This window comes from Camponotus floridanus, unplaced genomic scaffold, assembly GCF_003227725.1.
Source record: "Camponotus floridanus strain SB8 unplaced genomic scaffold, Cflo_v7.5 scaffold204, whole genome shotgun sequence".
Classification (NCBI taxonomy): Eukaryota; Metazoa; Arthropoda; class Insecta; order Hymenoptera; family Formicidae; genus Camponotus; species Camponotus floridanus.
Window position 1 is genome coordinate 97,346 of NW_020229331.1, and position 13,435 is coordinate 110,780.

The following is a 13,435-nucleotide window of genomic DNA, read 5'->3' on the forward strand; positions in this document are numbered from 1 at the left end:
TCCTTTTTCGATCTCTGATTAGAGATCGAGCGAGAAAGTGGCCAGAATCAACGAAAAGTAAGTTCAATTGGCCTGAAGAAAAGCTTTACGTACAATAGTACGTAATGTCGGACATGTATTCACGCGGTTAGGGCATGCGGTTAGAGAATGTAATTAGGGCACGTAATTAAAATATACGTGATTAGAGATAGGCTTTCCTCGAGTAATTTCGCTTAATCGAGAAATAGGATTGTTAGAGCTATTAGTTGATCATTAAGATTCTTTAATTTTCCATTCAAAAAGTAGAGGATTGTTAGGGCTATTATATGATTAATATATTATGTATATTCTAAAGAAGCGTCATACTATATATACATATATATATTATATGTGTGTGTGTTTATTTGCGTATGTGTAGAAAGAGAGGGAAAGAGAGAGAGAGAGAGAGAGAGAGAGAGAGAGAGAAAGAGAGAGAGAGATAGGACCACCAAATTTATTTAAAAAATTAAAATTAAAAATTTATTTATATTTATATAGGTATGCGTTTTGCTATACAGCTCTGATGGCATTTCGTGTACATAGGTGTTTCGTGTACTACAGGCATTTTTTACATAGCACGGAACAGAATCAGAAATTGTGCACATATATGTTACCCTCTGAGAACTTTCGTGGACTTTGACTTTGTAGTTCATGTCCACGTTTTTTAGATTAACAGAGGGCGTATCGCTTTCAGGGATCACCTAAAAGCGGGCCGAGAGCGGGCTTGTCGTTGAACGCGGGAGAACGTGCCTTCTGAAAATTTGGACGGAAATCTGTTCTTTATAATTGTGTGAGGTGTTTCTATCACCTGAGAGTTATCTGCGTGGTTTGTTTCGGTGTTTTCTTTTAAGATTTCACCGCTCTCGGCTAGAGTTTGAGGAAATATTTAAGACTATAAGCGAGGAAATAATAGATAACCTCAATCCTCTTTCTCAAGGCGGGAGAGAGTTATCTCTCCCGCCTTCAATCTTTAGAATGTCTCAATGTGTGAGCGAAAAAATGGAAAGCGAATTATCTGATATGCAAAATATAACGCATGATCAAATGATGGAAATAATTTTGGATAGATCAAATCTTAAAAGGCAGTATTCAAGTATGTCTGAGGATTCCACTGCGTCTCCAAGGTGGGACCAAATAAAGGATAAACCAGTGACATCAACTAAAAGTGATTCAAAAAAATCTAAGTCAAAGAAAATAATGTAGATTCGTCACAGGAAGAGTCCTTTCAAAATAATGTAGAATAAAGTAAATGTAGATTCGTCACAGGAAGAGTCCTTTCAAAAAGCACCCAAATCAGCAGTGTTAAATATTGATAATATAATTAACAAGAGAGGAAATACTCAAAATAAAGTTCTCGACTCGGGAGACAATACATTAACTAATAATTTTTGGTATGACCGATATAATAAAGGTCTATTTATTATTTTTGTTAGAAAAATGGTTGATAACAAATCTAGATCCACTTCTATAATTGAAGCTTCTAGGTTATTAATTAAGGCGAATATCAAATTTGAAGAAATAGAGCACCATGCGTGGAACACGTGGAAAATTTCTTTCAAGTCTTTCCAAGATGCAAATTCTGCCGTCCGAAATAAGCTTATATCGGATATTTTGGATTAACTCTATATATTCCCAAATACAAGATTTTTAGAAAAGGTGTGATCAAAGGCATTCTTAATGACATTCCATTAAATAAATTGCAGGCCACTCTGGAAAAGGATAACCCACTGCTTCGATTAAATTACATATTCGGACTGAAGAGAAGAGACTCTGTTACAAAAAAATGGATTGACTCTCAGTCAGTCTGTCTAGAATTTAAAAGTCAAGATCTTCCTAGAAACATCAAACTCTGGAAAGTCAATTTATTTGTGCATCCATATGTTACTCCTGTAAGAAGATGTTACAAATGTGGCAAGCTGGGTCACACCAGTAAAGGATGCGAACAAGAACAAAACATATGTTTCAATTGCGGATTAGCACACCCTATATCCGTAGATATTCCGTGTAAGGAATCCCCCAAGTGCATTAACTGTAAAGAACCTCATCATACCTTAAGTAGAGGATGTCCAAAATTTGTATTTAATGCTGAAATTAATAAAAGAATGGCACTTGATAATGTCTCTTATATGGACGCAAGACGCACTCTATTGAAACAAAAAAAATCAAAATGAAATTCTCTTTATTAAAGATTTAAGGAACTTTCCATATCTCAACCCAAGGATAGAATCTTCAAAAACGCCGTTTTTTGTTGATATAATCAAGAGGACTTTCCCGACGACGATGTCAGCTGATCTTTCTTTAAAAATTAAGGATCTTCTGTTACGGATTTCTACTTCTCCGGATGCTGAACTTATCCTTCAAAAGATATCCCAGCTGGTTAATCTGCATAATAATTCTCAACAAAAAGACGATCTACAAACAGACAGTAAGAAAGTAAATGATTTAGTCTCTTAGAGTAATTAAATGGAATGCGAAAAGTTTAAAAAATAAAATTAATGATTTGGTCTATTATGCTGCAGATACTGATATTTTTATAATTTCAGAGACTTGGTTCCTAGAGATCAAATTACTTTTAAAGGTTTTGATATTGTCCGAAAAGATCGACAGGAGAGGGGGCGGAGTATTAATTATGGTGAGTTCAAATCTAAAATACAGCATTTTGGAAAATATCTGTCTTCTCTCTGACTTTACATGCTTCGCAATCAGAGTTGATTAGAGTGGTTGAGAGTTTGGATTCAGGTTTTCTTTTTTAATGTTTTGTAATATGATTCGATCAAGTTTGATAGAAGATCATTGTAGTACATGGACTTTTTGAAGTTATATCATTATATAAAATAATAAAACAGTATTATGTAACGAACTAATTAAATTATAAGACAAGATGTCTGAAGACGAAGTAGAAAGCTTTGAAATTACTGATTATGATTTAGATAACGAATTTAATATAAGTGCTCAATGCAAACTTTCGAAGAAATAACAAATGCTAGGTATGATATATCGAACATATTAAAATTATGTTATTAAAAACGAGAATTAAATAAGAGAATTGAAGTTTAATGACAATTATACAAGTATGAAAATTATATGCTTATATATATATATATATATATATATATATATATATATCTTTTAAGACTTTTAACAAGAGTCCTAAAGATTATACAGCACCAGTCAGTTTTGTTGCTGGTGGTATTCAACAAGCAGGGAAATCAAAAAATAAGGAAGATAATAATGACAAGGAAGATGAAGAGAAGATACAGAAGTTTCAATCAAAACATTACAGTGATTCTAGGTGACATTTAATATTTAACAGTATTTCTGGCATATTTTTCTGGAATATTTTTCTCTTATTTTTTTATTTACAAAATAAATTTATATTTTATTTTTTAGTTCAGAAGATGAAAGACCAAACAATTCGAAATCACATCCTTTCTCTTTGAATTTAAACAGTGATATTGCAGATCTCCATAAAAAACGCAATCAAATAAATTCACTATTAATGAAAGATGGAATAGGTAGTTGGGAAGTACATATGAAGGGTATAGGTGCTAAATTGTTATTACAGGTATTTTTTAAATAATGATCTTATATAAATTCCAGCAAAACACAGGATAGTAATAAATTTTTTTTATTTATTTAGATGGGATTTGAACCTGGCAAAGATTTAGGTAAACAATTACAAGGAGTAAGTATCCCAGTGAAAATACATCTCAGAAAGGGAAGAGGTGCAATTGGTGCATATGGTCCAGAAAAGGTACCAAAAATGCCAGAAAAAATAAAAAATGACGATGGAGAAGACATAAAAGAACACAAATCCAAAGTATCTCAATGGTGTAAGGATCATAATAGCAATAAAAAGAAAGTTAGATACTATTATAAAAGTGTCGATCAAATTTTGGAAGATGGAAAATTAAATAGAAAGCTTTCAATGTCCAGCGATATAAGCAGAGTTATTGATATGACAGGGCCAGAGCAAAGAATTTTCAATGGATATCATGCGATAGCTGGAGGTCAGCAATATCCTGATGAAATTGTGACTATGTCTGATAAAAAAATCTAAGATGAATTTTGCTTTGCCTAAATTACAGCATAATTTAAATTTACTTGTGGATATGTGCGAACAAGATATTATACAAAATCATCGACGAATGAGACATTTAAATGACATAATGGTTGCTTTAAAAACAGAAAAGAAGAACTTATTAAAAGTTGTGAATCAACATGAGCAACTTATTGATACTTTAGAGAATGTCTTTATGATTGTGGACAAGTTAATAAATGAAACAAATGAATTGTCTCTGCAAGAAACTGCAGAAGCTTTTAAAAATTTACAAGACAATTATTATGAGGAATATAAAATATACGAACTCGGCAAATTAGCCAATAGTTTTGTGGCGCCAAAAATAAGAGATTGTTTGCTTAGTTGGAATCCATTCTTGCAACCGAAACAACCAATCAAATTATTTGAACAGTGGAAATGTATTTTAGAAAGTGGATCTAGTAATATCACATTTCAAACACAGACTATGCATCCATACGATCAATTAGTATGGAATGCATGGATGCCATCAATTAGAGGAGCCATACAGTAAGTTATTCTCGTAATGAATTTTAATTATATGTCATAGTAACATCTTATTTTGGTGTACTGTTCAAAGTACTACCATAATATAGTATAATAAGCTACTACTATTATAATATAGTACTGCTATAATATATACTATTATAATATAGTACTGCTATAATATAGTAAATATAAGATTATACAATATTTTCGCATATATAATATATAGTATATATATTTTTTTACCATTTTTGTAGAACTACTTTATATGAAATCATGACATAAACTTCAATATTTAATTTCATCAATTAATAATTCATCATTTTTTTTCATGTATACATTTTATCGACTTCTGTTCAAAGAGTCATACGTGTAGGCGTGCCTGTTTATTTCACTACTGAAGCGTAGCTTTGAAACTTCTCGATATGGAAAGTTGCAAGCAACTCCCGCGGAATATATAGGGTAGGCCAAAAAGTATATATGAGAAATGGTCGTACATTTGATAAAATTAAAAAATGCTTGAAATATTTATTCTTGATTTGCGAAATCCTTTTCCCGACTAGCTTTCATTATAAATTTAATTAAAGTCATACAAGTTTTGAACAATCCTAATTAAAGAGATATCGATAAAATTTTGTACAAATATATTCAATACATGTACACAATTTTATCAAATACTATTATCAAAACCATATTCTTATTACAATTAAAACTAGATTCTTATTAATTAATTTAGTGGTTGGATATTTATCTAAAAAATATTTGTTTTTATATAATTTATCAAACTTTATTGTAAACATCTAATTCTAAACATAAATTACAATTTGATGTCATTTCTTTATATAATTTTTTAAAAATATACTTTAGCTATAAATTATATGTATGCAATAAAAAATAATATAAATTATCAATAATATAAATTATCACACATATCTTATCGTTTAAAAATACAATGTGACATATCAATCGAAAAATACATTTATTTTTTATCGACTAGTGATTTATATATGTATACATATATAACATAAAAGCCGGAACACATACAAGAAAAGGAAAGTTTATAAAATTATAAAGTATATAAAATTAAAATATATAAAATTTATCCGGCTTGATAAATAATTTAATAATTGAATTAAAAACATAATTGATTTATATTATATATTTATATTATTTTTTCTTTTAATACCATTTGGCTTTTTAAACAATATTGAAAAGAGGAATTCTCGACGCCTATGGATATGAGGACACCGACGCGACACTATTCCTTAGCTGTTCAAAGTGGTCCTGCAAAAGAGGCTAGACATCTCTCTCGCCTACACGCCTAGTAGATCCCGTCGGGTGTCGAGAATGCATTTGCATCAGATCGAAGAGTCCCTGCCTAGTAAACGTGCGGTTGCAATTGCATCTAAACGGTCCTTGCACTCTCGTAAATATGCGAATGCTGGTCCAAGGTGTCACGACACACCGATCAACATCAAGATGTTGCATAAATATTCTATATATAATATTTATTTTAGAGAAATTGTTTTTGTTGTATCAAAATTAATATCTTCTTATTTTTTAAGAACAAAGTGTACATTTTTTATAAAAATAATATAAATAGGAAATATTTCTATATAGACAACATATATTTTATTTCTATTTCAAAAAATTATTAATTATTTTACATTAATAATTGCAATTAATATAATAATTTAGAGAAGTTTATTATAAAAAATCTCAAGTTGAGATTATTTAATTACAACTTTATTACTTGGTTTTATAACAAGAAAAATTTATGCATACATCAGGTTTAATAAAAAATTTTAATTTTCCTTAAAATTAACGCATTATCTAGCTTTTGGTAGGCCTCTCCTCTCTGTTAAAATTTAAACTTATATAAATAATTATTATATATAGAATTATTATTTAATAATATATTATTAAAAGTGATGCTAATTGCAGTGCATTCAAATTTAATTATATATCATGAATATAAATCGATATAAAATAATATAATTAATCTAATATATATATATATATATTCTTGTTCTAACTCTCGTTAGAGAGAAAGAGAAAGAAAAAAAAGATTATTATTAGTTTATGTCTGTTAATGCCATTTGACAATTGGTTTGCAGCTTTTAGTAGCAGCAACTTTTATCGGCGAAACAATTCGTTTAATTTTCGATTTTTTAAAATTATTGCCATATATGATTATAATATCAAATAACGAACATAGACTATATATACATAATTGCATTTCTAACATCGAGAATAAGTCGCGGAATGCATCGTTGTATTGTACTTTTCTACGTCATTTTAATTATAATAATTTGCAAAATAAAAGTTTAAAAGCTTAAAAGTATGAAATTGTAATTTGCGTAAATTATTCTTTAAAAATCGATGGTTCAAAAGAACCACAATGTATAACGCACACTCGTGTTAAAACGCGATCGAGCCCCATAGGCATTCCAATCCCACGCGAATCGCCGTCTCTAAGTCCACGCATAAAACGCCAAGTATTGGTGAGAAAACGCGTCGATAGTTTTAAAGTTGTGATGTGCAAATCGATACACGCATTACTTTTTACAATATTCTTCCAAAATTCTTGGCTGTATATACTTGTCACCAGGAATATTCTAATATCTGCAATTACATATATTTAGAACATATTTAGATATTCGTGCTTCATAGCTATTTATTTAAAAAATGAAAACTGTATTTTTTATTGGCAATATTTAATTTAATATTATACAAATTATATTGTTCATATTATGCGTAATCTTCTATACACGTCAAATCTAATCAGATACTCAAAGTGTTACAATTTTGAGTTACATCACCACAACTAGATTATGCATAAAATTTCATTTCAGTTTATATCGCGGATTACAGTAGTTTTAGTTTTTATTGTAAATATTTGCAAAATTATTCATCAGATCTACCAGTATCTAATCTGTAAAAGAGCGAGGAGATTGTACTTCCATGTTACATTCGAATCAAAGTATCTAAATCGTTAGTATTGGTTCAATTTGTAGCGCTTACGCAATTTACAATCTCTGTATTTTTTAAAGTGCGAAATGACTGATTAAATTTGCGCAAGAGTCGAACAAATTCGATGTGTGATTTACAGGATTAGATATTCTAAGGAATACATGCCCATGGCTTAACTCATTGCCGGCATTCACGTGGGCGTCGAATAAAGATTCTCTTAAGACGCAAGAGGTTTACGTTTACGCTACATTGTAAGGAGATACAAAAGAATGTTAATATGCGAGTGTGGTACCGCTATGTGCTATTTATAAATGATCAGCCTCGTGACAGGTATGTGTCACATTTTTAAACAGACAAGTTATTTCCATTTGTTTGCGCTCTTAACGTCGATCAGATTTTATTTCTCATAGAAAATCTGGTTAAATTATTATCTAAACTATTTATTTATATCACAGGAAATTAAAGCGAAGCGATTTCATTAATTTTGACACTGCGATTTAACAATTGTTTCCGAAAAATTTCTGAAAAAGTAATAACGTGAACAGTTTTAAACAATGATAATTTTCAATGTTTTCGGATTATGAATATTATTATTTTATAAAACTATGTATAAAGAGGTAAAGAGAGAAATAAAAGTTTTAAAAAAAATTAAAATCAGAACTAAATTAAAATTAAATATAATTAAATTAATTAAATAGAAATATTAACAATTGATATGTTACTTCTTTATTCATTATGAATCGACTGTTGTCCATTTTTAACAGATAAATTGTAACTTATTTGTTATGTTCAATCGTCATCGTTACATTAGAGAATCCTGACACGTTTTCGTCTACGTTTCAATATTTCATAACGAACATTATTCATCTATTTTGAAATGCCGTGAATCGATTCGTTTAAAATGTTTAATAATGACGTGATTAGAGTTATCCTATTGCTGATTTCGCAAGTTAAATTTTTTTATTCTCGTTTTTATTCTGTTTATGAAGATAAATTTAATTTAAAAAATTATTTTAGAAGAAGAAGAAACAAATGCAATTAAGGAAAAGAATGAAAGAAAAAAATACACAGAAATCATCACGCATAAAACAAGAACAAGAACAAAAAAACATCACGAAGAGGTACGGAAATTATTTTTCGGTCTCAGAAACCAAATATCACTATCCGAGAAAGTTAACAGGTAATTTAGAAGAAAAATCAAGATTATTATCACGGATGAAAAGGGATATATGTCTCTGTTTGTAGACTGGTAAGAAATCTAACGCGGCTAAAATGCAATGCACGTGATATCCAAGCTTGCTTCCACCACGCGATCGTTACCTATCTCTACCTCTATCTACCTCCTTTGACTCTCTTTTCGCATTATCTGGAGGGCCTCCCAAGTTGCAAGTGCAGCCGTAATGCATGGAACTTATATCGTTGCACGGGCGCGCGCTTATGCGCGAATCGCTCGGGATAGTCGGAATGGGTCGTGATTTGTATCCGTAAGATACAAATGCAACTGTTCCGTATCACGCCAGCATGAAGACTAGTAATAGATTATGAAGTCTTACAAATGTCTTGATGAACAAAAAAATATTCCATCCACATAAAACAAGAGAATAAAAAGAGATGCTCTTTCTCTCTCGCATATCTTTTTTTCATAGAAGCAATATAGTATTTTCTAAAATAATAATATTAAAATAGTAAAATAATAATATTATATAATATTTCTCCACAACATATACATATAATGTTTTAGAGAAAAGCAATCTGTTTATTAGAGTGAAACTTTTCCTTTCGACCACTTATAATTTATTTTTATGTCAGGTTCTCTTAAATATGTTTTCGTCGCTTTCTCCAGATCCTCTTAAGCGTGTCAAATCTTTGAACGACTGAATGAAATGGCTTCTTCTCTCGCCCACGCGTCATGTTCTAAACTGCTCTCCAAACACGTTATCAACGATGTACCTTCTCTTCCTGCTTCCTCAAGCTGCAAATGAGCCCTAAACGCATCGCGTCCAGATCGCATTTCCAACCAAATCACTTCAATTGATAATATCATGATGCTTTTATACGGACACATGAAAAGAAGTCATCAAAACGAGCACGAACGAAGAGAGCACCCGGTGTATTGAAGCGCATAACAGGTGTGACTCGTGTATATGTGCGGTACTTATGCGAATAATCTGACTCGCTCTGAGCTGGCAGGTGTATATGTTGTCCGTCCTGGATGTGCGTCAGCATGAGAGTGATAAGAAAAAGAAACGTAATGAATTATTATGTCGCTTGCGTATTATTATTTTATCTCACACGCTTTATGAACTTTCGTAGATTTCACATCGGAGATATCGCATCTATGCGTAGGAAACTTCTCCTAGATCTCGATGGAATTTCTCGCGTCGCGACACGACGAACGTTTAGTTTAACTATGCTTACCGTTAACCGACGTTGATGTAACTAGAGAAATTGATCCTCGCACTATCACATCTCCGATGTGCCTACTTGTTCTCGTTCGCCAACTGTTATTGACAGATTTTTACTATACCTATATCGATGAGATACGAGATATAATTATCGAGGATATGTTCTCGATATTAGTAATTTCATTCAAAACAAAGATGAAAATTTACCATAATTTGAGATCTTTTTTCTTTACGTTTTATCTTCTTCCGAAAGTATAGTTATAGAAACAATTACTAAACCGCAACGTTCGAAGTTATCGGAATCGTACCGTTATTTGCTTTTCTACTCTAGTCAAGTATACAATCCTTTCTAAGCAAGAATTCGCTTTCGACTTGACGAGCGCGTTCGCCATTTCCATAATTTTCTCTCGAAATTCTTTGCGAATTTAAAACCTGCTTGATGGAATAATTTTTTATCATCGCAATACGTTGCACTCGTAATTTTTTTTCTATCTCAAGAACGATCGCGTGGAATATCGCATTTCTTTAAAAAAAGTTTATTTAAAACGTTTATTTTCTCATTCCGTTGCATTCGCGAGAAATTGCCGCGTAGAAAGGAGGAGGGAAAGAAAGGGCGAGTCGGAGTCGTCTAGTTGCGGGTGATTTTCTGCGGCCCTTTAATCGAGAAAAGGAGGAATGCGTGGCGACGCAGCGTGCGTAATGAATAATGACATCTGGTCGGCAAAGGGCGGGGCTAACAGGTCCCACGCGATCTCCTCCTGGTGCACGGCTGCACCAGACTGCACATATAGACCTTCGACTCGTTTCTGCACGCTTAAGCATTCGCATACACTCGATTTAAAATGATCAGCATCGACTTTTGTCAAGCGAGTCTCGACGATTCACGAGGATTCACCGGAATCACAAGATTCCGAAAATAATTCCGAAAGATATGACAGAGTCTCAGAATCTCTCATAGAATGGTCCTCTTAACACAATTTCTTTAATAAAATTTGAGAGAATCTTTTCCCAAAATGTGTCAAGGAAAGTCATTATGTTATTTCGATTTTTAACATGTGTATATTTTTATAATTAATTTTTAATTAAACATGATAGAATATTTCAATTTTAATTTCTAAAATTGAAATTATACTATACATATTATTGATGATGAATTACATTATTGCATCAAAGATTTAGTATATTTATCATTTTATTGATTATTATAATTTCTGATAAAAATAAATTTTTTACAAAAATTATTCTTTAAATCAAGAAGCCATTCTAATATTAAGAATATTGCAATGAATGAAATAAAGTTAAATAATTTGAAGATCCTTCGTGCTAAATCGAAAATATAATTCTTTATGTTCCTCAAAAATATAGAAATGTCATTTACTGTAAATACAACAAGTATGGGAACGATATATTGCATAACGATAAGAACACGAAAGTGGATTGCTGTGTACAATAAAATTATAAATTTATGTCATACCGTAGACACGGCACAAGAGACGCGTGCATGTCGCGTTTGCGATACGCTTGCGTTACCGTGTTCGCTAAATATGGTATAAGCATATATATATTTTACAATCATAGAGAAACGAGCGAGTGCATTACACGCCGCGAGTTTTGTCACTGACATCTGAATCGTAATTGCATACGAAATATAATATCGTAGCGAACGTACGCTATGATCGTTTTCCTAAAATGAGAATGCGCCTTCTAAGGGAACGATAGACTCTATTAGGACGTCCAACATCGTCTACTTACAGAAATGAGATCGTTGTGTAACAATCTAATAGCGCGTCCGTGTAGATTTGCCAGTGTACTTTCAGCAACGATCAAAATTTGTCTCTGGTTTTGCGAATGCTCGATTGCTATCACATGTCCATGTCTAGGATTGCAAATTACACATGTGCTCGCTCTCGTAGAGTCTATCGTTCATTCTATAGGTATTTCGATGTGTTTCGTTGCGGATCTTGCAATTTTCGCGACAGCAAGAACCGGCTCATCGACCGTAAAATTGCAATTAGTAACCGGGAGAGGAGGAACTTTGCAAACCGCTCATCGACGCTTTATTTTTGCTACGATGGTATAAAACACGCTGCGTCAGCCGACCCTCCGTATGCGTGCACTGCGTTTAATCCAGGCACGTACGCGGGCGTGCAAACTGAGCGTTCTAAGATTCCGCAGACGGGACAAAATTGTAGCTTCAACTTGTGGCCTTCTTTGGTGCGACTACGTGGGCGCATTTCCTCCTCGAACGGAATTGCACTCCGCACTTATTCTATCTTAAGTCGATCGTTTCGTCGTAAGCGACCGACGAGTTTCACTATCGTAAACCGTGACTGCTGGACTATCCGGTTTACATAATTACACGTCGGTCCCCGACCGACATTAATGTGTCCGGAAATGCTCCGCGGATTTCTCTGTAATCGGCAATTCGTAATAAAAAACGAAAATTATCGTTCTGCGAAAAGTTATTTTAATTTTATACAGATTTGACATATATATATATATATATATATATATATATATATATATATGCATATGGGAAGAGCGAGAGGGAAAGAAGAAATGAATGTAAATATTATAGAGATAAAATATATAGAATTTCTGAAATAAATTGAAAGAGACTCTCTCTCACAGAAAATTTAATCAGAAATTTTACAGGAATTTTGCTAAAAACATATCTCTTGCAAACATAGTTTGTTGAAACGATATCGTTCTATTTTAGAATAGAAATTAATTTTCTATTACAATGAAGTAGTTTAAAGAAAATTATTGATTATTCAGAGATTCAATAAAATTATTTCTAGCATATGTAATTAAAATTTTTTACAAATCTTTCTCTCATAGGATAATTAATAAAATTTGACAATATGTTATCTTTTTTTTCTGTAAACAAACAGCGTATTTATAGTTTATATAAAACATAATTGATTCTCCTGCCCTGATTATTGCTCATATCGATGCTTTACAAGAGATCTCTTTACGAGAAATCTTTAATGTCTCAGGGAAGGAAAATGAGATTAGACAGGTGGAACAGTTTGACAACTGGACTGGGCGCGGTGCATAATAATTCTGTTGCAATCAATCATACATTTGACTATATTATCTGTGAATCGAAAGTAGGTTGTGTGTTAGGAAGCCACAATATAAGCGGTGGCTGTTACGCGTTGTTGCTACATACGAATGATATAATTGCGGCTTTGCTGATTTATGCTGCGTATTGACCGATCCACGGATAACCGACGACGACCAGCGGCACGCCGATTGACTCATTATCGGACAGTTTTGCGAAACGCGTCCGGAGAACCGGACGAATGCAACGGCCGCTAATAGCCCGCAAAAAGTTGCGTAAAATGTGCTGCAGCTTATATCTTAGTAACAGTTCTTACAAACCGGACAGAGTATATAATTTTTTCGATTTATTTGAAGAGTTAATTCTCCCCGAACGAAATATCTAAACCCGAATTTTTTAAAAATGTAC

The 13,435-nt window shown here is 32.2% G+C and overlaps 1 protein-coding gene across 1 annotated transcript; it reads left to right on the plus strand.

Annotated features, from left to right (window-relative positions):
- Nucleotides 1–736: 736 nt before the first annotated feature.
- Nucleotides 737–7,980, plus strand: LOC105257360 (septin-interacting protein 1). Its single transcript, XM_025408364.1, is given in 7 exon segments — nt 737–2,443; nt 2,562–2,650; nt 3,153–3,310; nt 3,409–3,583; nt 3,659–4,068; nt 4,070–4,606; nt 7,695–7,980. Coding segments are annotated over 7 exon segments (1,551 nt in total). The 5' UTR covers nt 737–2,298; the 3' UTR covers nt 7,732–7,980.
- The last annotated feature ends 5,455 nt before the right edge of the window (nt 7,981–13,435 follow it).